This window comes from Orcinus orca, chromosome 6 (genome assembly GCF_937001465.1).
Source record: "Orcinus orca chromosome 6, mOrcOrc1.1, whole genome shotgun sequence".
Classification (NCBI taxonomy): Eukaryota; Metazoa; Chordata; class Mammalia; order Artiodactyla; family Delphinidae; genus Orcinus; species Orcinus orca.
Genome location: NC_064564.1, coordinates 120366434 through 120391758, shown reverse-complemented (window position 1 = coordinate 120391758; position 25325 = coordinate 120366434). Strand labels below are relative to the sequence as shown.

Sequence of the window (25325 nt, the reverse complement as noted above, 5' to 3'; positions counted from 1 at the left end):
AGCGGACCCGGGCTCAGGGGAGCGGTGACCAGCGTCGGGTGGCGGGCAGAGGCGGGACGGCACCTGGCAGGTGCCTGAGAGGCGACAGACGGGCCAGCTTCCACGCTGCTGCCACTGCTTACCCACCAGCCCAGGTGAGGGGCCGTCTTGGTCTGGGGGTGCTGACCGGTCCTGAGGGCGTGCTCTGTGTGGAGTCTACCCAGCCTCTCTGCCCACCCACTGGGGGCTCAGGCTGGGGGCTCAGGGTGCTACACGCCCTGGAGGGGGGTGTGAGGAGGGTACTGGTGTCCCTGGCCCTGCCTGTAACTGGTCTGTCTCTGTGAGTGGCCTGTGGCCAGTGTGCTTTTGGGGACACAGGCTGGGTCCCGTCCGGCCTGGCCTGGCGGCGGCTCGAGCACACCACCCGTCCTCTCTGAGCCTCGCTCTTCCCTCCTTAAAATGGGATCATGACGCAGACGGGCCGCCTGGAGCCCAGGGCCCTGCATTCGCCCTGAGAGGCGGACGCCCCCTGGGAACAGCCGCATTCCTGCGGGGATACTGATGCCGCACAAAGTCCATGAGCCTCAAAGCTCTGCAGACCTCAGACCATTTCCTTTGGACAGTGGTGGCAACTGGCCCGAGGCCCCCGGTGACCTCGTGTGCGTGGGTCTCCGCTCAGGGACGTTTGGGGGCTGGAGAGGGCCCTGCAGAGGCCTCAGCCACTGAGCTGGTGCCGTGGCCCCGTGCAAACCACATTCCTGGGTCAGCCTGGGCCGGCTGCGAGGGATCATCATGGGGCCAAGTGAAAAGGTTCAGATCCGAGAAGCCCGAGGTTGGGTTTTTAAACAGAAACCAGATGAATCTGTTCAGAACCCCTCAGCCTTCAGGTCCTTCAGTAGAGAAACCGTGCTTCCCGGGACCCGCTGACCTGCTTGGCAACAATTAGACATCCAGGCAGTCGGTCAGCTGTCCCCACCGAGTTCAGGCCTGACCCCAGGACTCTTAGAAAACTGTCCCGGGAGAGGCCTGGGGTGAGGGCTGCAGGGAGGAGCCAGGTAGGTGGGAGAGGTGGGGCCCTGGGTTCCCGGCGTTCACTGTGGATCTGGGGCTCCTTATCCTGCGGGGGACGGGAGGGGAGCTGGGGTCCTGGGACGGTGCGGGCAGTGGGGCTGGCAGATCACACGGGGGTGGCTCCGCTGGGCCCCGGCGTGGCACTAGAAAGGGGGTCTCCGGGACCTCCTCATTGCTGTGTGTTGCAGCCTAGCCTGTCGCCAGACAGGGCGTCCCGGTGCCTGGCCCCTGCCGGCCCCTGTGACGCTGTGACACCATGCGTAGCCCGGCTCTCCGGCGTGGTCTTTAGTCCTGCCCATCGACCCAGCCGGGGTGGGCTGTCTGAGCCCCGGGGAGGACCGAGGGGCTCTCCAGGGCAGCGGCATCTGCAGGCAGCAGAGTCTGGGTGCTCACTGCTGCCAACCCCACAGGTGCCAGTCCCACCCCCATGGGGCTGACATGGAAGGAACGGGCCTTCACAGCCCTGCTGGGGGCTGCAGCGGTCTCAGGCCTCACCACGCTCATTCTCTTCCTGGTGGAGGCCACCAACGTCCTCCTGCCCGCAGACACCAAGGTGTGCCCCCAGACCCCACCCAGGGGAGGCTGGGCTGGGCCGTGACGGCCCCTACGCCCTCCTGACCCTGGTGTCACTCCCAGTTCGGGATCGTGTTCGACGCTGGGTCCTCCCACACATCACTCTTTGTGTATCAGTGGCTGGCAAACAAGGAGAATGACACAGGTGTGGTCAGCCAGGCCCTGGCCTGCCGGGCGAAAGGTCAGTGGGCAGTTCCGTCAGCGGTGGACGGGTGCTGGGAGCTGCCAGCCGCTGCCCGGCTGGGGTTCCCAGCTGGGTGGAGGTTTGGGAAGTGGCACAGGCTGGAGCTGGGCTGTAGCAAATCAGCCTAAAGAAAAGGGGCTCAGAGAGGTTCAGTGAGTTGCCCCAGGGTGCCCAGCCGGTCAGTGGGAGCTGGGCCAGGGCTCTGGATCTGTCCTGCCTGAGCCCGCAGAGACCCGAAACAAACCCTTCCAGCTCCTGGGGCTCCAGACATGGCATCCCTCCAACCTCTCCCTCGGACTTCACGTGGCCTCTCCCCTGTGTGTCTCAAATCTCCCTCTTCTGTCTCTTGTAAGGAGGCCAGTCGGTTTCAGGGCCCACCTGGGGAATCCAGGGTGCTCTTATCTTAAGATCCCTAACTTAATGACATCTGCAAAGACCCTTTTTCCAGATACGGTCCCGTCCGCAGGCTCCGAGGGTCATGATGCATCTTCGGGGGCTGCTTTTCAGCTCAGCTTCCTTCGGGGCCTGGAGCCTTGTCCTGTGGTGTTGTGTTTCAGGGCCTGGCATCTCTTCCTACGCCTCTGACCCTGCACAGGCTGGCGAGAGCCTGCAGGGCTGCCTGGAGGAGGCGCTGGCACTGATCCCAAAGGCCAAGCATCAGCAAACGCCCATGTTCCTGGGGGCCACAGGCGGCATGAGGCTGCTCAGGTGTGGGAGCTGGCGTGGGCCCGCACGCGTCCCTGGGGTGCAGTGTGAGAGCTGTGGTCCTGCTCAGGCGGGATGGAGGAGGGGTGGCTTCTGCCAGCTCCAGCGGCCTGTCCTCTCCGCGCAGCCAGAAGAACAGCTCTCAGGCGGAGGACGTCTTCGCAGCGGTCAGCCAGGCCCTGAGCCGGTCTCCCGTGGCCTTCTGGGGCGCTGAGCTCCTGGCTGGGCAGGACGAAGGGGCCTTAGGTTGGATCACCATCAACTACGTCCTGGGCCTGCTGGTGCAGGTGCCACAGACGGCCCCAGGGTGGGAGGGGCGCCCGGGGGGGTCATCGTGGCCGGCCCCAGGGTGGGAGGGGCACTCGGGGGGGTCATCGCGGCCCCAGGACTCAGTGCCCCCTGTCTGCGGTCAGTACTCCTTCTCCGGAGAATGGATCCAGCCTCTGGAGGGGACGTTGGTGGGCGCCCTGGACATGGGTGGGGCCTCCACCCAGATCACCTTTGTGCCTGGAGGCCCCATCCTGGACACCACCACCCAGGCCACCTTCCGCCTCTATGGCACAGAACACAGCGTCTACACCCACAGCTACCTCTGCTTCGGGCGCGACCAGATGCTGAACCGGCTCCTGGCCGGGCTGGTGCAGGTGGGCTGCTCTGCGGGAGGGGGGCGGGGCACCCTGCCAGGCGGGTGCTCAGAGGTGCCCCCACCCTCCCCGCAGAGCAGCCCGAGCCTCCTGGTGCGACACCCCTGCTACCACAGCGGCTACCGGGGCACGCTGGCCCTGGCCCCCCTGTACGGGTCGCCCTGCGTCCAGGCTGCAGCCCCCCGAGATCTCGGCCAGAACCTCACTGTGGAGGGGACGGGGAACCCCGGGGCCTGTGTCGCCGCCATCCGGGGTCTCTTCAACTTCTCCAGCTGCGACGGCCGAGGAGACTGCGCCTTCGACAGCGTCTACCAGCCCCCCGTGCGGGGACAGTTCTACGTGAGCCCCCGCGGCCTGCCCTCGGGGCCAAGCTTCCCCTCGGGGCCCCAGGGCCCGACCCCAGGGGGCCCTTGGGGCGCCTGGGACCCCAGGTGGGGTGGGGCGGGGCGGGGCGGGGCGGAACCTGGCTCATCCTGGGCCCCCCGCCTTGCGCCCTGCCGGGCACTTCACCCCCTCCCCCAGGCCTTCTCCAACTTCTACCACACCTTCCACTTCCTGAACCTCACCTCCAGGCCGCCGCTGGCCACGGCCAATGCTACCATCTGGGAGTTCTGCCAGAGGCCCTGGAAGCTGGTGGGTGGATGCGGGCCGCCTGCCCCCCACCTGGGCCCCAGCTCCCTGGGCTGCAGACTCCACCGAGCGGGGACCCCGTCCCAGGCAGTGTGGCCGGGGGGCTGGGGGGCTCCAGGCAGGAGACTCAGGGGCACGCCTCCGAGGGGGGCCAGCCTTGGGGGCCCAGGAGGTGAGGCCTCATGGGGCTCCTGGCCTCCCGGGCCCCCAGGTGGAGGCGAGCTCGCCCGGGCAGGACGGCCAGCTGCGCGACTACTGTGCCTCGGGCCTGTACATCCTCACACTCCTGCTCGAGGGCTACGGGTTCAGCCAGGAGACCTGGGGCGGCATCGAGTTCCGCGAGCAGGTGACGGCTCAGGGCGAGAGGGGGTTGGGGCTTCGGGCCGCTGCCTGCAGCCTGACCGGCCGTGTGGCCCGCAGGCCGGTGGCACCGACATCGGCTGGACGCTGGGCTACATGCTGAACCTGACCAGCCTGATCCCAGCCGAGGTGCCCGCCCAGTGGCGGGCACAGAGCTATGGCGTCTGGGTGGCCGGAGTCGTCTTTTTGGTGCTGACCCTCACGGCCATTCTCGGGGCCACTGTGGTGCAGCTCTGGCTCCGGGACTAGGCTGGCTGCCACCTGGTGCTGGAAGGCAGAGGCCTGAGCTGGCCGGAGCCTTCCTGAGCCCCGACCCCCAAGGCTCGCCCTGTGGGCTCTGGGCCCATGGTCACGTGGCCCCCTTTTGCCGTTGGGGTCATTCTGGCCACAGAGGCTGTACCGTGGCCCCGACCATGGCCTTCAGGTGCCGGCTCCCCAGCAGGTTTCCCATGTTGCACGAGGGCTGGGCCATCGCGACCCCTGCAGCCCTCAGGGCTGTGTGATTGCAGACCTACGGGTTCAGGGCCAGGCCAAGCCTGGGGGTAGGGGTGACTGCTGGAGGTAGAGGGGCCCGGCTGTTTGGGAGGGGCCGGCAGCGGGCCCTGGCCTCTCCAGGAGCTGGCAGAGCCAGTGTACAGGCTCTGTGGGCTTTTCCCAGAGCGGCCACCCCAAACCCTCGGAAGCCTCAGTCAGGTCCCCTCAGTGGCCAAGCCCAGAAGACGGACCACACCTTGGGGGGCAGATCACCTTTATTAAACCCTCCTTGCCACGGACTCCTTAGCGCCAAGCTCCTCATGTGCGCCGGCCGGCCGGGACCACGAAGCACTTGGGGAAAATCCCGACGCGGCCGTCACAGTGGCCCTCCAGCCACGCCTGGTCCACTGCAGGGGGCGTCAGGGCATCACCACATCTGCTCACAGACACCACGTCTGCCCCGGGGCCCCGGCAGGGCGATGGGGGGCGGGGGCAGTGACAGCTCTACCTTCGCACAAGACGTCCACCGTGTCTCCGGGCTGCAGGGCCAGGTCCTCAGGCCCCTGGGCGGAGTAGCCGTGCCGGGCCACCACCTGGTAGAGGACAGGCCGGCCGCCCACTCCCTGCGGCAGCGGGGAGGGCTGTAGGGTAAGCTCGGCACGGAGAGAAGGGCTGGACATCCCTGACCTGGGCCGCCTCCCGCCCCGGCTCACCTGGCACCGTAGCCGCAGCTCCCCAGAGCCGGCAGCCGCGCCCCGCCAGGCCCTCTGCAGTGCCTCCTCCCCGGTGAGGGGCACCCAGCCCCTGCTGTCACTAGGGTCTCGGTAACTGCAAAGAGATGCCTCAGAGTGGGCAGCGCGGGCAGGGGCTTTAGGGAGGGTGCTGACCTCTGACCTCAAAAGCCTCTCCCAGGGCCAGGACTAATAGATGCCCAGCTTGGAGCCCTCCCACCCGGCTTTCCAGCTCACCTGAGCTGCCCACTCTGGGCCTGGGGAGGGAGGGCCTGGCTCATCAGGGCCCGCAGGCTGGACAGGTCAGCTCCTCTCGGGGCCCTCAGGGCCAGGGTGAAGGTGCACTGCACTGTGAAGGTCACCAAGGACTCGGGGCCCCCTGCAGCCACACCCTGGGTCCAAGGCCCCAGATCTGTGTGCCCAGGACTGGCAGGGTGGGCTTCAGGCCAGGGGGCAGGGCAGGGGCCGGGAGGGTGGGAGGGGCTGGGGCTCTGGACTTGTGAGGCTTCTTTAGCTGGGGTCCCTAGAGGCATTCGGAGGATGGGGTCTGGCCTTGGAGCCCCTCATCCCTTATGAGAGCCAGTGCCTCTTACCCCAGCGCCTGCAGGATCCTCAGAGGAGCCAGGGCCCAGCCCCCCAGCCACCAGCAGCCCTGCGGAGCGGGGAGGAGTCAGGGACTCCGGTGGCTACCCACCCCCAGAGTAGAACATGTCAGAGTAGAGGAGATGCTGACACCACCGGGACCCCCAAGGCCACCAGCTTCCTCCCTGGAGGACAAAGAGGCTGCTCCCAGCCCCGCCCAGATACCTGCCTGGGGCTCCCTCCACAAAGTGCCCTCCCACTACCAGCTGCTCAGGGCGCCTCACCTGGAGGGACCCACTGGCCAACTTGCTCCACGTGAGGCTTCTGCAAGGGAAGCCGCAGGCTGGGGCTCTGCCGGGCCGGGGTGGGGTTGAGGCCGGGGTGGGGCCCTGAGGGTGGAGGTAGCTTTCCCTGGGCCTGGAGCTCGTCGGGGGCGGTGCCCAGACACTGTCCAAGCAGAGCCAGTGGTGAGGGGCATGGCCTGCAAGACAGCCTGGCCAGGCAGGAGGCCACAAATCTAACGGCATTGGAGGTGAATCCGGGGCATGAACCAGGTCCCTATAGGCCTGGAGACTACAGACAGGCCACCTTGCACTGTGGGCACCAATCCGTCTTCCCCTGGCCCACCAGGAGGCGGCAGCTCCAGCTGGGGTTCCCGGTGACCCTGGGGGCTGGGGACCGAAGCCAGGGACCCGCTGGACTTCACCCTTGTTGGGACCCTAAGCAGTGGGTGTGCTGAGGGGCAGCAGAAACCCCAGAGGGCCCCAGTCCTGGCCACACCGACCAGCTGACTCAGATGTTGATTTCAGGTGGGATCTGAAAGTTGGACTAAGTTTGTAAACGGAGTGTTTAGATTCTTATCAGACTTGTCAGCTGTTTAAAGCAATTAGGAAGCTGTTGCCCACTGTCAGGAGGATCAAGTGCTCAAACGCCCAGTATGTGAACTCAGGGCCACGAGGTTTCATCAAGCACAGCTGTGATGGATGGCTTTCAAGGGCACCAACTGTCCACCGAGTTAGCTGGACTTCAGTGAAAGAGGAAGTGAAGTGACCGTCTCGTTTTAAACTGAGTCCTTTGATAAACTGAATGTGAAATTTAACCACCTTCTCTGTGCTGGGCGGCCTCCAGGCACACCTGCCCGGCACACCTGCCCAGGAGAACCCTGTGCCCCTCCCTTCCTCGGCCTCACCCAGTGCCTGGGGCATCTCGGGGAGTCCCATGTCCAAGAAGGAAGGCCGGGGACCCCAGCTGAGGGGTGGGAGCCTCATGGCTATGACGCACGGGCTGCAGGCCTCTGCCGGGCCCAGGGTGGGGAGCAGACACCCAGGCTCCTGTCTACGCACATGTGAGCAGCAGTGTGTCCCTGACCCATGGCGTCCGGTCACTGTGGCTGGCTCCCGCCAAGTCCCTGGCCTGCCTGAGGAAGCCAAATCTCTATCCCCCAGCAGGTGATGAGGCCACCTGCCCTGCCCTGAGACCCTTGCAGGGCCCAGCTGTGGCTGGTCCCGAAGCTCAGCCTGGGGGGGGGGGTCCTCCAAATACTACGGCCCCTGCCTGCCCTGCCCAGGCTCACCCACCTGCTCATCATTGGTGACCAGTGTGCCATGGTCAGCCCGTCCAGCCTGGCCAGAGCTGACCTCCGTCTCCGCATCAAGGGGCGTCCTGGGGCCACAGTGGGTACCAGGTCTGGGGGGGCCTGTGTCACGGGCCCTGGAGGGAAGGGGGAGGGGTCCTCGTTCTCAGGCCTCACCCAGCCAGCACAGAGGTCGAGGTCCTCCATGAAAGGTGGGCCTAGGAGAGCCCTGAGCTGGCAACAAACAGCACCCCAGTCGGACCACCACCTGTGAGGCTGCATCTGGCGGGGCCGGCAGGGCTGCTCCCGTCGGCCTGCAGCCCAGTCTGCACCCAACCCCAGTGCCTCTGGTGCCCACCGCCAGGCCTGAGCAGAGCTTCAGTGAGGGGCAGGCAGGCTCTTTCCCCAGGAGCAGAACAGGCTCAGGACAAACGGGGGCACAGGGAGGGCTGAGCAAGGCGGGACCCCTCGCCCTGCACCGGGGCTCCAGCCGGTCCAGAAAGGGGACACAGCCACCTGGCCCCTGGCCCGGAGTGGCCACACTGGGCCTGCAAAGGGGCTCTGCCGACAGGGGAAGAAGAGTGGGGGGCCACGGCCCCTTCCTACCGTTCAGCAGCCCCAGGCCTGGCTTCACCACGTGCGTAGAGAGCCTGTGGGCACACAGTGACCCCCCTCCTCAGGATGCAGACCCCACGGAGCGTCGGGGGCTGGGGGGCAAGGCTGCACAGTTTTCACTGGCTCTCTCCCGGGATGGGACGCCCCCCACGTTTAGATCAGAAGGACATTGAGAAGCCCGCGGGGAGGGTTTAAGGCATCCTTAAGAGTAATGGGTCTGGAAGGCCCCACCTGCAAAACGTCAGAGGAGAAGTCAGGTGGCCGGAAGGCTGCCCACCCACCTGTGGCTGCTGAGGCCGGGCATCCTCGTGCGGGCCGTCAGGGATGGCGGAGGCCACCACCTGCAGAGGGACAGCAAGGGGCCGGCCGAGTCAGGGGTGCCCAGCCCTCGCTGCCCATTCTGAACCCCGAAGTCGCCCATCTGCACGGGGGGTGCTGCCCAAGCCTGGCCCAAAGACGTTGGACCACGTGGTGGGGGCAGGGAGGTGGGAAAAATATGTTTGAAGAAGGAAAACATCTGTGCTGATCATTTTAACTTATTTTTCGTACAACCTTTAAAATATTCTTGTTTCTTAGAAGCAGTCATCTCCTGTGATAACAGGACTCCAAGTTGATGGATTAATGCGGCTCAGAGCCCCCTCCTCCACGCAGCCCTCCAGCAAAGACGCACGACACCTAGCCCTCGGGTGACTGGGGGGGTGTCAGGCCTGGCTGAGGGCCACCAGCTGGAAAGCAGAGTGCATCTTCCTTTGTGCACAGGGAACCTCCTTTCCCGCCTTTGGGGCGAGCTGCTCCCCGTCATCCTGTGACTTTGCTGCCCTGCCCTGACCCAGGGTGGGCAGAGGTGGCCCAGGCCAGCCTGCCTCGGGCCTCCCCAGGGTCTTGCTCTCTGAGGCAGAGATGCAGGGAGGACACAGAAACACAAAACCCAGGAGATGCTGAGGCCAGAAGAGCGAGTCGAAGGCGGAGGTAGGCAGGGTCGGCACCACCTTGGGGGTCCTCAGCAGCTTCTGGTGGGCTCCACCGCCAGGTTCCAAGACCCAGATCTGTGAGCCCCATTTGGAAACACTGCTGCCCGCCCCAGGAGCCTTGTGTCCTCTGTCCACCCACCAAGGCCTTGATGACCCCGGGTGTCCCTGTGAACTCAGCCTGGAAGCTCGGGACACGGTGTGAGCTCAGCAGGGGCCTGGCTGCCCGCCGCTCTGCGGCCTGCTGGGTGCTGCTGGCCCCTGAGCCCCTGGGGCCTGAGAAGCGAGAAGCTACCCCTCCCTTACCTTGGCCTTGCCCAAGAAATCCATGGGCTCCAGGTGCTCCAGGTGCCGCCTGTGCGGCCGGAAGACCTCACCCCTGGGGACCTGCCGAGGCTGCAGGGGGGCCTGTTTCTGGAGGGGGGTCCGGACAATGCAGACCTGAGCACTGGGCCAGGCCTGAGGCTGCAGGAGCCTCAAAGCAGAAGGGACGGCTTGGCCCTGTCACCTACTTCCCATAGCCCATGGGAAGTCCAGCCCACACCTGGGCACATAGGCTGCCTCCCTCCAGAAGTTTCTTCAGCTCATATAGTCAGTCTTGGGGGCCAGACAGATGTGAGCCCCAAACTGCAGGCTATGGGCTGGGCAAGCCACCTGAGTCAGCTTAGGAGTCTGGCTCTGCTCACCTGCCCTCACCTGCCCCTCACCTGCCCCCTCACATCCCCTCACCTGCCCCCCACCTTCCCCCTCACCTGCCCTCACCTTCCCCCCACTTGCCCCCTCACCTGCCCCCCACCTGCCCCCTCACATGCCCCTCACCTACCCCCTCACCTCCCCTCACCTGCCCACCTGCCCCCTCCCCTCCCCTCACCTGCCCCCCGCCTGCCCCCTCACCTGCCCCCTCACTTCCCCTCATCTGCCCCCCACCTGCCCCCTCACCTCCCCTCACCTGCCCCCCACCTGCCCCTCACCTGCCCCTTCACCTCTCACCTGCCCACCTGCCCCCTCACCTCTCCTCACCTCCCCTCACCTGCCCCCTCACCTGCCCCTCACCTGCCCCTCACCTCCCCCCAACTGCCCCTCACCTACCTCCCACCTGCCCCTCACCTGCCCCCTCACCTCCCCCCACCTGCCCCTCACCTGCCCCCTCACCTCCCCTCACCTTCTCCCTCACCTGCCCCCTCACCTCCCCTCACCTGCCCCCTCACCTACCTCCCACCTGCCCCCTCACCTGCCCCCTCACCTTCCCCCTCACCTGCCCCCTCACCTCCCCTCACCTGCCCCCTCACCTGCCCCTCACCTGCCCCTCACCTGCCCCCTCACCTCCCCCCACCTGCCCCTCACCTGCCCCCTCACCTCCCCTCACCTGCCCCGCACCTGCCCCTCACCTACTCCCTCACCTACCCCTCACCTGCCCCCTCACCTGCCCCTCACCTGCCGCTCACCTACCTCCCACCTGCCCCTCACCTGCCCCCTCACCTACCTCCCACCTGCCCCTCACCTACTCCTCACCTGCACTTGGCCCAGGGCGATGTCCAGGTCATCGCGGGCCCCTTCCGGCCCCTTGGAGATGGCTTCCTCTAGGCTGTGGGTGGCCTCCGCCCAGAGCCCCAGCTGGCTCTGCACTGCAGCCACGCTGAAGAGCACCTGAGAGTGAGGCGGGGGTGACGGCAGGCCCAGGACGCCCCCCAGCCCCACCCCCACCAGCTCTGCCCCCAGCCCCACCGCCTGGTCCCACACCTGGCTCTGCCCCGGGGCTGGCTCTGCCCCGCAGGCCTCATTCCACAGACCCCCAGCCGGAGCGGATCAGCCCTCCCTGCTTCTCTGCTCTGAATGTCAGGCGGACCTCCCATCTCTGGAAGCAGCCTCTCGGCCTTCGCAGCCCCGTCCTGCATTTAGCCTGACCCCCTCCTCCCCGTGCTGCCCTGCTTACTGAGCCCCCAGGAGTCTGGGGTGCTGTCTGAGGAAGGCCTCTCTCCGCCCGCCCCTCCCCCCGTGTGGAAGGACGTTTTGGGCTGGATGTGCTGGGAAACAGCAGCAAGTGGCCACGAGGGCGGAGGGTGCGGATCGCTCACCCGCGGCAGCCTCTGTCCCCGCACTCCGCGGGGACACGGTGCTCCCAGAGCTGCTGTCACATGGCCTGCTGGGGTCACGGCCGGCCGACTCCCACAGCCCGCCTGGCACACGGTGCCCTGGGCCGGGGCCACCCCGGCGGGACGTCCCCCGCGGCTGGCTTACTGGGACACGGCTGGTTCCCAGGGGCTCCGAGGCAGCACGTTTCTGGGAGCGCATGGGCGCTCCTCCTAAGCCCCTCCATCAGTGCCCACCCCGCCCCAGGAGGCCAGGAACGGCGCCAAGCGAGAACCCCAGGGCGGGGATGCCAGGGGCCCACAGCCAGGCCTGCTTCGGCCCAGCCCCCGCCCAGACTGTCACCTCTTGCTGACCTCTGACCCTCCCCTGCACCCCCCGGTGGGATTTGGGGGCCCCTCTGGCCAGAGGGAGCACCTGAGTCAACACGGCCCCAGCTGTGACAGTGACAAGACAGCGGGACCCGGAGGATGGGGTCTTCAGGACGAGCGGCCTGGAAGGACCACCTGGGCCGCCTGCCCACAGACAGCACCCCCAGCACCCAGCCGCGTCCCGCTCCCCGCACGCCCACCTCCCAGGCCTGCAGCTTGAACCGCAGGCCCAGCTGGGTGTAGTCGATGGCGGCGTTGCCCCTCAGCTGTGCCAGGGTCCGCTGGAAGTCGGACAGGGCCTCCCGGAACCTGTGGGCGGCAGGGGAGCCTGGCGTGGAGGCCCTCAGCTGCCAGAGCGCAGGGGGCGGAGCTTCGCCCAGCCCCACGTTGCCCCAGCTCCTGCTGCAGTGGTGGAGGCCGTGGTGGTCACCCAGGTCTCAACACAGGGGGTCCACACACAGACGGGCTGAGCAGCACGTGGGGCTCCAGCTCTGTCCTCTGGGCGCCTCGCTCCCCTGCGAGGGGAGCGTACCCCAGACCCTCTCCCAAACCTTGGTGTGCAGAGTGCCCTGGGAGTGTCCTGCCTGCTTCTCGGGCCCCACCCCACGGGCCTCCCCATGCAGAGCCCCGCTGGAAGCTCCCCAGCCCCCACCAGAATCCCCATCGCCCCCAGGAAGGCTCCTGGGTCGATGAGAAGAGGAGGTCTCCCCCAGAGCCCACCTGCCCCCAGTGGGACCTTCTGTGGGGGCCGGGCCTGTCCTGCAGTCCAGATCTCTTCTCTGGGAAGGGCCGGGCGCCGAGGGCCGGGTGGCTAGGGAGGACCCCCATCACTTCCATGTCCTGGGACGCACCATTCCTCCAGCCCTGCCCTCGGTTTCCACGTGGGCAGAACGGGTATAATCGCGCTGTCCCGGCTACAGCAGGGATGTAGGAGCAAAGGAGGGGAAGCCGGCGCAAGCACTCTGTGATCCCCTGAACCCCGTAAAGAGCCATGGGTCAAGGTGTGGCCCTACGCTGCTTCTGCCGCCACACGACCATAGCATCCTGTTCCTGGGCTCCCCTGGGGCCGCCCAGGAAGGGTGAGTAAGAGGAGATGACCCATGGGCAGAGAGGAACACAGGAAAGGGCTCTGCAGAGCCAAAGGGCCATCAGAGAAATAACAGGGCACTTCTGTGCTCACCTCCCCAGCTGGAAGTTGGCCACTCCTCGCTGGAAGAAGCCGACAGCCATGCAGGCATCCTTGGTCACTGCCTGGTCAAATGCCTGGGGACAAAAATGCCCATGGAACACCCAGGTCTGTAACCCCGTCACTCCTGTGTCACAGATGCGGTCCAGGCGGATGCCCAGCAATGGATCAAGGAATCGTGTTGGCCCCCATCATGGCCACCTGCAGGAGAAGGTCTCCCGCGCCCACCCAGGGGGCCTCTGGGTCTGAGGCTGGGCGCACGCGTCACGGCCACAACCCAAAGCCGCCTGGGCTCCCAAGGTGCCCTGCGATGCACTCAGGGGCAGTTCGGTGGCAGCACAAACCAACCTGTTTACCATGAGGACAAGGAAACACTCCATCGCGTTAATAATAGTTACCTTCGGCGGGGGGGGAGTTATGCAAGGTTTTTGTCTTTTTTAAATCCTAGTTTTGGTAGTTCGTACAAATTGACTCACTTCTCATCTATTAGAATCAGAAAGAGCAAAAACGCTAAAGTCTTAACATGTGTGTAAAACACAGCTCTTCCCGAAACTAGACTCAGAGATGACATCATCTGTTCCTAAGGAAGACAGCAGCCACCAGTTAAACACAAGCAAGAGGGGGGCATACAGCAGCTATCGAGTTAAATCCAGGCAACTGGATCGGTGTCATGGCCAAGTGGGGGGCTTGTTGAAGTGAGTTTGACCCGAGGTTGAGGGTTCGCACACAGTACTGACGTGGCCACTCAGCTCTAGGGAAACCCGTCTGTTGTCCTGCCACACAGAGCAGCGAAATCGAAGCTTCCGTAGGGCAACAGATTGCATTCCCAGCTACACCCTTCTCACCCTGTCCAGGTCCTCGGAGACAACCAGTTTTATTAATTGTAGCCGTTCCATCTGCTTTTAAAAAAATTTCCAAAACACATGCCTCTGCTACTCCGTCTGCGGTTAGGGTGGAGGAGAATTTAACACTCACACCCCTCTGCGCAGAACTTCTGTCCCCTCCCTCTGGTTAAATCACAGTTTAGAGGAAGTGGTGACTGGATTGGCCTCACACTGCTGATTCCATGGTGTCCAGTGATCGCACCCCCCTTGTTGGATAACATTTTAACACTGACATTGCTGCTGAGATAACTGTAGATTCATACACAGATGTGAAGAATGACAGGGTAGGTCCCTTGAACACGTTTTCGGCAGCTGTCACTGATGGCCTGAACAACGCGGGAGCCCAGCTCTTTCCGAGGGGGATTCGGTGTGCTGCTGGCTTTCTGTTGTCACCCGTGAAACGTGCACCACCGTAATAAACCTGGGGGCTTGAAGGGCAGAGAGTGGCCTTGCCGGCCCCTCGGCGGAGGCACGTGTGTGTGTGCGCCCATGTGTACCCCCAGCTCTTGGTTCTGCTTTGGGGAGTGGGTGGGAGACAGGTGAGCGCTCAGATCTGGGGTTTGGGCAGCAACCAGAGACCTTACCTCCTGGCCATCACCACAGGTGTCTGCAGAAGGCCCAGCCCAAACCCTACACCCTGGGTGCCCCTTCCCAGCCCCATCCAGCTTCGAGCCTGTTTGCGGGTATGTTAGCACCTCGGCCAAGAGCACCTGAGCCAGTGTTCATCCCGGCCGTTCTCCAAAACTGCAGAGCCTAGCACATGGTCACCACACAGTGGAGGCAGTGCCAGAGCCCGGCACCCCCATCCCGGCCCTGACTCAGCTCCGCTGGCGTCCCCTGCCCACACAGGCCTCCCCTGCTTAGGTGTTCACGGAGGCGGACCTGGGGAGACATCCTCAGGTGGCCATCTGGGAGGAAGGGCAGGGGTCCTGGGCTCACCCCTGCAGATGGGACTTTATCCCACCCCTCATCGACCCCCCCCAGGGCCAGAGGGCAGCGTCCCCCAGGGGTGGGGTCTCTGCGACCAACCCCGGGGCGCAGGCTGTCGGGCCCCTGGCTCACCCGCAGCGCGGCTTCCGGGTCCCCGGCTAGCAGGTGCACGCAGCCCACGTTGAAGCTCATCCTGGCGGGCGGCTCCGGGACGCTCGAGAAGAGGCGCAGGGCGTAGCCCCAGTCCCCACGCGCCACGGCCTGCGCGCCCCGGTGCCAGTCGCGCACCAGGTCCCCGAGCGAGGGCATGACGACGTGAACACCAGCCCGGCCCCACGGCGGAAGTCGGAGATTCCTGGCCGGAGCGCGGCGGGCGCGGCCGGCGGCGTTGGGGGTCCCGTCACGGGTCCGGTGGGGTGGCTGGGGGCCGAGGACCGCGGAGCAGGGGCCCCGGGATCCGGAGACCGGCGTGGGGCTGCGGGGGCCCTCTGAGGAGGACGGGAGGGTCGGGGACCGACACCGACGCCAGGTCCTCGGTGAGGGGCGGGGCGGGCCGGGGAGCGCCAGGTGGGCCAGGCCTCCTGAGGCCCACGGCGCCCCCTGGCGGCAGAGCGGCCCCACCCCGTCAGCCCCGCCCCCGGACTGACCACGCCCCTAAACGGCGGCCTGGAGGCTCTCCCAAGCCGGCCCCGCCCCACCGGCCTGACCAAGACCCTAGCCTGCCTCCCGGCTCCTCCCCGGACCCAGCCCCGCCCCTCCGGACTAACCGCGCCCCCAAACAGAGGCCCGGCTCCTCCCCCCGAGTCAACCCCGCCCCTCTGGACTTCCGCCTGGAGGTCCTCCTGCTCGCGCTTCCTGGCCCGCCGCCCACAGCTCGCCAGGCCTCGTCGGCCTTGGTGCGCTGGGGAAAGCCGTCCGGGCCCGCTGCTGACGCCGTGGCCGCGGCCGGGCCAAGGTTCCGGGAGGACCCCGCCGACTCAGGTAAGCGACCCCGGGGCGCGGGCCGAGCGTGCGAGGGGCGGGGGCTGTGGAGCACGTCCTGGGCCGTGCACTGGCCACAATTGGTGCCCCTGGGGCCTCCCGCGCCCGCGGCCGGTGCTGGGCATGGGCACAGCTGGGAGGGCTCCGGGGGTGGGTCACCCTGGCTGGGCACAGCCAGTCTAGGACCCTGGGTCGGAGCCGGAGGGTAGGCCCGAGGCTCACGTGAGGAAGCAAGTCGTGGTCCTCCCCAGCGACCCTCTGGGGACGTCCGTGAGGGCGTCCTTCCGCCCAGGGAGACCCTTCCACTCTCCGTCGTTCCCTCAGCCGGCAGGACTGGTCCAGCCCCCACCTCCCGTGGCTGGCGCTGCCCCTGTGTGGGCAGGTGGGCCCCACGTGGTGCGGCCCGGGAGACCCTGGACGCCAAGCATAGAGCCCCTGTGTACCCCGCCGCCCCCAAGTCTCTGGTTGACATTAAAGATAAAACAGCCAGTTATTTTATCAGCAAGATGGGTTTATTCAGGAACAGCAGAGAATTGCAACTCAGGACAAGAGGGCTACAGCGAAAACTATAGGCAAGACCAGCTAATAAAGGAGAGGAATGTTACTTGACAGAGAAAAAGGAGGAAGTTGGGAGGGGCCGCTTGCAAGGAGAGCCCATTGGAGGAAACGGGGTTCAGGGTGGCGACGCTTCCCATTGGCTGGGCTGCTGCCGGCGGGGAGAAAACCTGCCTTTTCCTCTGGGTCCATGTGAGGTACATGTCTGCCTGTTTGGGGTCTGCAGACACGATGAGTGGTGGTGTGTGAGAGCTCCCCCTTCCAGCCTTCCCGACTCCATTTTAATGAGGTTCCCTTCATTCAGTTTCACACCGTGAATACCAGAAGGTCCCCCTTCCTCCTTCACGGAGAAAGAAGAAGCCTCTAGAGACGGTGCCCCTGCAGGTGGAGCGAGGTGGTGCCTGCCCACAGGGTCCTGGGGCTCCATCCCCAGGAGAGGCTGGGAGCCGCTCCTTAAAGTCGGGGGACCCCTACAGGTGCCTGGACCTCTCCCTTCTCAGCACACGCCCCATGGACACCCCTATTTATGTCTTATTTGCTGCCATGATCTTAGCACCTGTGTTAGGTTTTTTCAGAGAGAGTGATTGTTTTTTAAGGAATTAGGTCACGCACTTGTGGGAGCTGGCAAGTCCAGAATTCTCAGCCCGGGGGTGGGCGCGGGCGGTGACAGGCTGGAGACCCAGGGAAGACTCTAGAGGCAGACATCCCTGTTCCTCAGGGGACCTCAGTCTTTTCTCTTAAGGCCGTCAACTGATTGGACAAGGCCCACCCACATCATGGAGAGTCTCTGCTTTACCAGTGTTGTTTTGTCTACTGACTTCAAGGTTAATTTCATCTGAAAAATACTTTCACAGCAACATGTGACTGTACTTGACCAAATATCTGGGCACCATGGCCTTGTCGCGTTGACACATAAAATTAACCGTCACAGCACCCAACCCTAGAAACACTCCCGTAGATGGGCTCTGCCCTTTTCCGTACTCAGGAGAGCACCCTCCAGGGTCCAGGGGAGGCTTGTGTCTCGGGAGATGTCAGAGCCCGGAGCCCAGCAGTAACACAGAGACCCAACTGCCTCTGACGCTGGACTCCTCCTTCCTCAGTTGGGCCTGTGACTCTGCTCAGTTATGGCTGAGTCTCCTCCCTGAGTGGCCCTGGGCCAGCTCCCTGTGCCTTACCTGTGCAGGCTTCCTTACCTGAGGACCAGGGACGATGAGGACGACCCAGCAGGGCTGCTGTGAGAAGGGCCTGCCATGATGCTTGAGAAGTGCTCAAAAGGTGTCCTGGGCCGTTGTGCCCCCGAGGACCCTGCTTCCTCACCAGTGTGGGCTCTGAGGTTCCCAAACTGCTGGCCTGGAGGTGGGCAGGGCCCGCACCACACACATGCTCCCTCCTCCCCGAATTCCCGTGTGGACGCTCCCTTCCTCTGACCAGACCTCCCACCCCCCAGCCTCCCCGCAGCCCTGCCCGGTCCAGCCTCAGGATTCCCGCCTCCCTCGCAGCCCCAGAGGGTCCCTGAGCTCAGCTGCCCCCTCCCACCGGCCCACCTGGGGCTCGCCGTCGCTGCAGCCCTCACCCCCACCCCGTCCGTCCTTGCAGCTCACGCCCTCCCCCTGACGAGCCCCGCCCACCGGGGGCCTCTGGTCCCTGGTCCCTTTGTCCGGGCTGGAGGAGCTTGGCCTCCGACTGGTCTCTGTCCCCCTTGACCGTGAGCCTCAGGGGGGTCACACGGGCCCCGTGCGGGCACTTGCTCCTCCCCCGGCCCAGCTCCTTCCTCATCCTCTCCTCACCTCTGCCCCATCCTGCCTCCCAGCCCAGGACCCCCCTGGCTCCCGGAGGAAAAGCGGCAGCTGGAAGGGGGTCCCTGCCTCCTCCCTGGGAACGCGCCCGCTCCCGCGGGGCCCCCCTGGGCGTGGCGCTGCCCCCTCCTCATCCCCACGTATCTTCCTGGGGTGCTCCCTCTAGGTATCATTTCCCCCCTCGAAACAGATGTTTGTCTTCGCATCTTGAACAAAACACTCCCCTCCTGCGCCCACACCATTTCTTTGTTCCCCTTTGCAGCAAGACTCCTTGAAAGGGTTGCCAGTACTCAGCGTCTCTGTTACCTTTGCTGGGTGCTTTTTAGAAACTTCGGTATGATTCACATATCGTAAAGTTCATTTTAAAGTGTACGGTTCAGTGTTTTTGTCACACTGACAGAGTTGTGCGGCCATCACCACTAGCTCGTCCCCACTGCAGTCATTCCCTGTCACGCCTCCCCCAGCCCCGGGCAACCGGTGGTCCAGTCTGTGCATTTGCCCCTTTTGGACAGTTCATATCAGTGGAGTCATAAAGCGTTTGATCCGTGTCTGGCTTCGCTCCCTCGGCAGCATGGTTTGGAGGATCATTCGCGTTGTAACGTGTCAGTCCTCCAGTCCTTTTAAGGCAGACTCACATGCTGTTGTGTGGATGGACCGATTCTGTTGGTCCGCTGGTGGGCGTTAGGGTTTTGCTTCCAGTGTTTGGCTCTTGTGAATCACACTTGTGTGCACGTGTTTGTGTGGCCGTGTGTTTTCCATTCTCTTGGGAGCCGGGTCAGGTGGTCACCGTGTGTAGCTGTTTGACTGTTTTCCCATCGTGCTTTTTACTCTGAATCCTGCTCCAGGCGGCCTTCCCACCAGGGTTCCACCCAAGCACTTGTCAGGGTTTCTGGTGGCTTCCTTGTGGCTCGTCCGCCTGTCGGTGCCTGGCCGGCCCTGCCTCTGTGCACTCACCACCCGGGGTCCCGTTGTTTGAATTACTGTCTGGGTGTTCTGTGTGCCCACTACTCTTCAACTTTTCTATTTCCATAATAAAAAGATGAAAGAAGTACCATCCCTGTGCCCACCAGTGTACACGGATTACTATTGCGACTCTGCTCCTAATAGCCCAAAACTGGAAACAGCCTAGATGCCCTTCAGGGGGCGCTGGTCAAACAGACTGCGTCCACACTGAGGGAGCCCCCTCAGCAACAAGGGTGAGCCCTGGGCACACACAGCAGCTTGTGTGCATCTCAGGGAGTGTGCCGAGTGAACACAGACCTGGGAAGGCCGGACTGTGTGGCTCCATCTCTGCAGCTTGCTTGAAATGACAAATGATGTGAATGGAGATCAGATCACCGACTTGGGGCAGCTGTGAAAGGGCAACAGGAGGGCTCCATGGGGCTGGAGTGTTCTGGTTTTCCACTGAATCAACACAAGGTCCTGGTTGTGATTTGGGGTATATGTGTATGGGTATATGGGACATCTATTATTATTTCTTACAAGTATATGTATATCTACAGTTATCTCAAAATAAAATGTTTAGTTTTTAAAAATCCTTAAGAAGATTTCAATTACAAGTTTTTCTATTTTACAGATAGCCTGAAAATTGGAGTGATTAAGTGACCGCTAAGATTCTTCCAGCTCTAAAATTCAATACTTTAGAGGTTGTTTAGAAAAACTTCCTTGTATCTGAGCTAAAAATCTATTCCCCAGGGGACTTCCCCGGTGGTCCAGTGGTAAAGAATCCGCCTTCCAATACAGGGGACACAGGTTCGAGCCCTGGTGGGGGAACTAAGATCCCACGTGCTGTGGAGCAACTAAGCCCGTGCGCCACAACTACTGAGCCCGTGCACCACAACTACTGAGCTTGTACGGCCACAACTAGAGTCCACGGACCACAACTAGAGAGAGAAAACCCACACGCCACAACTAGAGAGAAGCCTGCGTGCCACAAGGAAGACCCCACGTGGCCAAAAATATAAATAAATAAACTCTATTCCCCAGTAGCTGTGGAGGTGCCTGGGGCGGCTGTGGCCCAGAGAGCCCCAAGCCAGCCTTGGTCAGGACACTGGCCGCTGCCGCAGGTGAGAACTTCCCAGGATCCTCCTCCGTGGGGGTGGGGCTGCTGAGATTGGTAGGATCCCGTGATTCGTAAATCAGTAGAGGCCGGCACAGGGGCGTGTCCTGAGTGAGGACAAGCCTCAGTGGCCAGAAGAGTTCAGTAACTGGTTGGTTCTGGAGCACAGATGTCAATCAGATGGGCGGGAGCTGGGTACTTGGGAACTGGTTTTCGCCCAGTACAAAGAGTTTTTGTCTTCTTTTTAAACAATGGGCACTTCCAAGAAAAAACAAAGCGCCACGTGAGATTTTCCCTCAGGAAATAGAAACAGGCTCAGATGCGACAGGGGCGCCTGGTGTCGAGGCCAGCCGTGTGGGTCTGGGTCCCCCCGGGCTGTGTCCATCGCACAAGGCCGCGGAGAGCCTCCCAGCTCAGAGCTCGGTGATCACGCTTCTCCCCGGGGCTCAGCCGGGGCACGGGGTGGGTCATCAGACCCGCCGCTTCAGGTGTTTACAGGCTGCCAACGTGAACACATTTGCCGAGGACCCTGCCCCCGCCCCCGCCAAGAGGGCTTAAAGAAGAAAAGTGCGAATGACAAGGAAGGGCGGCCTTCGGACAAGAGCAGGGCCCCTCCAGCCAGGGCAGCCCACACTCCAGGGAAGCCACGCACGCAGCAACTGGCTCCAGGTGAATCTCCCTGGAGGGTCAGAGTTGAAAGGAGAATGTAAATAAAACAGGAGACTTTCAGTTCTGTCCTGTAGGGGCCCGTGGCGAAGGGCTGCATCCTACGGGGGGCTGGCTGTCTGGGTGCATCGGACCTGGAAGCACCTGGGCACCCGTCTCTGCTTTCGCGGACGGGGACCCCCTGCGCTTTCAGACCAGAGACTGTGCTGCTGGTCCCTGAGCTAATGTCCACTCGCAGCCCCCCGCACGGCCCACGGCGTCCTGCCCCGGGACGGCTACCCTGCAGGCCGGGGCCTGTCCCTGAGCAAGGGGAAGCCAGACGCTAGAAACTTCGAGCAGACCGGCAGCAACAAGCCTGTAATACAGAACCAGAGCTTGTGAAGGAGAGCTCATCGCGTGGAGTAATCGCCGGAGCCAGCGAGCGCTGCGGCTCCCAAACCCCAGGGGTGAGGGCCAGTCCGGGGGCTTCCACCTCCCAAGGAAGGAGGGCCGGCCGGAGGGAAGAGGGACGTCTGGGCTATCACGACAAAAGGCAGGTCCAAGAAGCCTGCGTTTAACCAGAAGGCATTCGTCTGCAGTGGGGAAGGAAACCGTGCCCCCGAAGTCAAAACCAAGGAACAAAGGCAGTAGAGGGAGTTGATAAAGAGAAGAGCTTGGGAGGAGACCACGCCATTTGCAGCAACACGGATGGACCTAGGGATGAGCACGCAAAGTGAAGCGAGGCAGGCGGAAAGGCAAGCGTCATGTGGTCTCACTTATATGTGGAATCTGAAGGATGCAAATGAACTTACAAAACAGAAACAGACTCACAGACACAGAAAACAAGCTTGTGTTTACCACAGGGGGAAGGTGGGGGGAGGGATGAATTGGGGTTTCGGATTAACATATACACACTACTGTATGTAAGATAGATAACCAACAAGGCCCTACTGTATAGCACAGGGAACTATATTCAGTCTCTTACGATAACCTGTAATAGAAAAGAATCTGAAAAAATATGTATATAACTCAAAAAAAAGAGAAAGCTTAATTAAATAATTAAATCAGGAGGTACAAACCCAAAAACCAGTTCTTTGTGTTTGTGTTTTGTTTTGTTCTGGCCACACCGAGCGGCTTGTGGGATCTTAGTTCCCTGACCAAGGATCCATCCCAGGCCCTCGGCAGTGAAAGCAACGAGTCCTAACCACTGGACCGCCAGGGAATTCCCCAAAATCTAGTTCTTTGAAAAGACCAATGAACTAAACGTTTGATAAAACTAATTAAGGAAAAAGAAAAGAGAAGTAAAAACTTGCTGAACGTTCATGAAAGGTGAGAAGCACACACGTAAACAAGATTTACACCGAACGCCCTGATGTTACGGTAATAAATGTGAAAACCTCCTCAAGAAATCAAGGCCTCCTATCAGAACGGGCCTGGGGGAAGCCAGGAGACTGGAGCAGGCAATGAGCAGAGAGCAGATGGGCTCAGAAGTTCCCGCCGTCTGGGACGTGGGCCCCCGGGCTCCCCACCAGTCCTGGCTGCAGCCCCAGGACCCTGAGTCAGGACCAGTGGCCGCCGCTTGAGACAGCACATGTGTCTGGTGGTCACGGACAGCCAGCGACACAAGCGGCCGGCTCTGCAGCTCAGACCCCCGGGCATCCGGGTGGGCGGGTGGCTGGCATCCCCTGTAACTTAAGATTCCATATAGTTTATTTTAACTTTTAAGAATAACATCTGTGGTTTGATTTCTTTTTTCATGAATACAAAGCGGAGTGTGTTCATTGTATAATATTTAGAAAACGCAAAAAGTAAAAGAAAACCCAGAGGACTGGCAGATGCCCCCCGGTGCCGAGTGGGTTGAGGCCCCCCGGGCCTTTGTCCCGACGTGGCCGCTTTGGTGACACACAGCTTCGTGACACACTGGAAGGATTTGTCCCCGTGACATTGAATATTTAATGTAAAATGTGGTTTTTAAGTAGCCATTCGTCATTCCTCCGATTTCTGCCTCGTTTTTGGTCGTCAGGAGGCCCTCAGTCAGAGCAGGCAGGGAGCAGGAAAGCCCACCCGAATGGCGGTGACCCCTGACCTCTAACCCCGGCCCCCACTGCAGTCTGGCACCCGGTGAGAACGGGGCCCGAAGAGCCTTCTGGCCGAGACTCCCAGGGCTGGTTCCTTTGTGCTGCAGGAGTAACTCGACTCAGTTTGACACCATCGCAGTGACCCTTGGTGTTTAAAGTTGGCAACCTTAATTTTTAAAGAAAGGAACAATCGTTAAGTCAAATCAGGAAGTTAAAAATCACACCTCTGACATGGAGGGACTAAGAGATCGACCAGTGTTGGCAAGAACTCGGGGGGGTGGGGGGTAGCGTCCTGAGGCAGCTACCCTGGAAGAGTCCGCGGGTTCCCCGAGAGTTAAACCCCAGCCACGTCTGGCCCGGCACTCCCTGCCCACAGGCGTGCCCGCGGCCGGGTCCACGCCGTGGCACGTTACCCAGCTGAGATGCCGCAGTGTGGATGAACCTTGAAAATGTCGTGCTTAGTGGAAGGAGCCAGACAGGAAAGGACGTGCATTACGGCTCCGTGTGCACGAAGCGTCCTGAACAGGCAAAGCCACAGGGACAGGAGCAGGGTCATGGGTGCAGGAGGGCGGGGGGCCAGGGTGGGTGACTGCTGGCGGGGATAGGCGATCTTTTGGGGTGATGACAGGCTCTGGATTAGGGGTGATGGTTACACATGCCTGAATATACTAGAAACACTGAATTGTATACTTTAAAAGGTTCAATTCCATGGTATGTGAATTACACCTCAATAAAGCTTTAAAAAAATCACTGAGATGATCACACAAAAGTTTAATTCAGTTTGAATGGCTTTCAAGTTAGCGCTGTTATTTAACTGAAGCGGCCTGAGTGGCCACATCTGCAGGGCCCAGGCTTTGCACCCCCATGTCTCTGGGGATCCTGGGTGTCTCTGCATTTGGGACCGGGGGCAGCAGGGTACGTCTCCCCGTAGCTGTTGTGGGGAGTGGCAGCTGGGGGTCCGGTGTCCCCTCGTCCTGCCCCGAGGGCCCGGGATTGCAGTGGAGAGGCGTCCGGCCGCCTGCAGGGCCGCTCTCCTATGTGGTCAGCTGCTTTTCTCAGTCAAGACCAGTGTGTCCAGCAGAAATACGTGAGCCACACGTGTGGTTTTAAATTTTCTATAAAAAGAAAGGCGAAATTAACTTTAGTGGTATATTTTATTTAACCCTGGCATACGCAACATGTTACTATTGCGACACGTACTGGATGCACGGAAGTCAGTACTGAGGCCCTTTCTGCTGTCACCCCGTGTGCGTTCTGCGCTTACAGCACGTGGGGAAATGGGGCCGGGAGGCCGCCCTTATCACCCTCCACCACCCCATCTGCCCCACGATGGAGGGCAGAGGGCATACCTGGGGGGACACGCAGCCAGCGCTCCCATAGTTGTGGAAAACGACACAGAAAAATGACACAGGAAGCATGATCTGGCGCCCAAACCAGAATGCTGTGCTGACCTCTCTAAAGGCCGCGCCGTCACTCCCCGTGGTGCTGAGAGAATGCATCGTGTTCTGTGCTCTGCTGGGCCAGGTGGGCAGATGGACAGATGGACGGGAGGCACGGGCCTGGGCCAGCAATGTGATTCTTTGTGGGGTCCTTCAGCTCTCCTTTCTGGGCTGTTTGAAGGGCAGCTTCGGGTCAGGAACAGTGAATCGTCCACTTCTCGCTGCCCTTCCCACGTCCTCTGGGCTCCCGCGGGGTCTCAGGCTTTGCCGCCCCCGCCCCGCCCGCTCACAACGCTGCTTTGAGAAGGGGCGACCGGCCTGAAGAACGTGCCCCCAGCCCAGCTCATGACCAAGCTGGGCTCCTGCCTGGCTTGGCCTCCTTTGGACCTGAAGGGTCTCTGGGCACAGTCGGGCCGGGTGGGGGGACGTGCCCACGAGCACCCACTCTGTACTCCCCTTCTGCTTCTCGGTGGGGCTGGGCTGTGGTGGACGTGGGGGCACTCTGTCTGGAGGTGGCAGCATCCCTGGGAGGGTGGCCCTGCTGAGGTGTCCTCTTTCCCCTACTGGGCCTGCTGGATCCCCTTGGGCCTGGCTGAGGGGTGGCATCCAGGAGGCATCTGCGTTGGGCCAGGTTGGTCAGTGTGCCAAGCAGGAGGCTGGTGGACATGGGGCAGGCACATCTGGGGACCCTGATCACCCCAGAACCTGTAGCAGGCCAGGCCATCTCCCAGGTAGCTCTTAGGTAGGTTGCTAAGTAGCTGTCAGGTAGGGTCCCAGGTAGCTCTCAGGTAGGGTCCCAGGTAGCTCTCAGGTAGACGCCCAGGTAGGTTTACAGGTAGGCTTCTGGTAGATGCCCGGGAGGCTCCCAGGTAGGTCCCAGCTCTCAGGAGGAGGCAGTCCAACCTGCAAGGTGTGTCTCTCTGGGAACTCCCCTGCGCCCTTCCTGGGGTTTGAGTCTGTTTCTAGGTGGGTTTGCTGCTGGGCTGGGGGCTTCCTGCTCAGGTAGGGAGTGGAGCTGGGGAAGCAGGAGCCTATGGGGTGAGTGGAGATCTGGTCATGTGCCGGGCTCCTTGCAGGGATTTGGCTCCGCTTAGCCCCTTTCAGCAAAAGTCACAACGCTAAACAAGTTGTATTTGGTGACTCTGATTTAAAGAAAGTTTGAGAACTGCCAGGTGGCACTCACCGCGGGGCCTCCGGGAGCTCCTGTCCCTGGGAAGGCCCGTT

The 25325-nt window shown here is 62.4% G+C and overlaps 3 protein-coding genes across 27 annotated transcripts in view; 2 read left to right on the top strand and 1 right to left on the bottom strand.

The window, feature by feature from the left end:
• NSMF (NMDA receptor synaptonuclear signaling and neuronal migration factor) overlaps window positions 1–4791 on the top strand; it is a 36787-nt gene extending 31996 nt beyond the window's left edge. For 6 of the 13 annotated variants that reach the window (XM_049711171.1, XM_049711170.1, XM_049711169.1 and 3 more), the window contains 5 exons: window positions 1461–1603; window positions 1687–1804; window positions 2365–2515; window positions 2640–4132; window positions 4207–4791. In XM_049711171.1, coding sequence (XP_049567128.1) covers window positions 1461–1603; window positions 1687–1804; window positions 2365–2515; window positions 2640–4132; window positions 4207–4649 — 2348 coding nt within the window. In that variant the 3' untranslated portion in view covers window positions 4650–4791. The remainder of the gene's footprint in view (window positions 1–1460; window positions 1604–1686; window positions 1805–2364; window positions 2516–2639; window positions 4133–4206) is intronic. The other 7 variants (XM_049711178.1, XM_049711177.1, XM_049711182.1 and 4 more) reach the window with 6 other exon arrangements.
• An 86-nt stretch (window positions 4792–4877) lies between these two features.
• Window positions 4878–15107, bottom strand: NOXA1 (NADPH oxidase activator 1). Of its 10 annotated transcripts, none has more exons than XM_049711220.1 (14): window positions 14681–15107; window positions 12729–12811; window positions 11749–11857; window positions 10591–10736; window positions 9396–9503; window positions 8403–8462; window positions 8113–8156; window positions 7511–7643; window positions 6218–6426; window positions 5945–6003; window positions 5589–5743; window positions 5334–5462; window positions 5129–5243; window positions 4878–5027 (listed from the first exon to the last, which is right to left on the bottom strand). In XM_049711220.1, the coding sequence occupies exons 1-14, from the start codon at window positions 14855–14857 to the stop codon at window positions 4899–4901; spliced, it is 1656 nt and encodes a 551-aa protein (XP_049567177.1). In that variant the 5' UTR covers window positions 14858–15107; the 3' UTR covers window positions 4878–4898. The 10 variants fall into 10 exon arrangements, with proteins under 10 accessions (XP_049567177.1, XP_049567176.1, XP_049567179.1 ...); XM_049711219.1 differs by having other exon boundaries at window positions 8353–8462; window positions 10602–10736; window positions 14681–15104; XM_049711222.1 differs by having other exon boundaries at window positions 6218–6380; window positions 10602–10736; window positions 14681–15102.
• A 275-nt stretch (window positions 15108–15382) lies between these two features.
• EXD3 (exonuclease 3'-5' domain containing 3) overlaps window positions 15383–25325 on the top strand; it is a 76545-nt gene continuing 66602 nt past the window's right edge. For 2 of the 4 annotated variants that reach the window (XM_049711199.1, XM_049711198.1), the window contains exon 1: window positions 15383–15529. The gene's annotated coding sequence lies outside the window, so the exon portion shown is untranslated. The remainder of the gene's footprint in view (window positions 15530–25325) is intronic. The other 2 variants (XM_033415198.2, XM_033415192.2) reach the window with 1 other exon arrangement.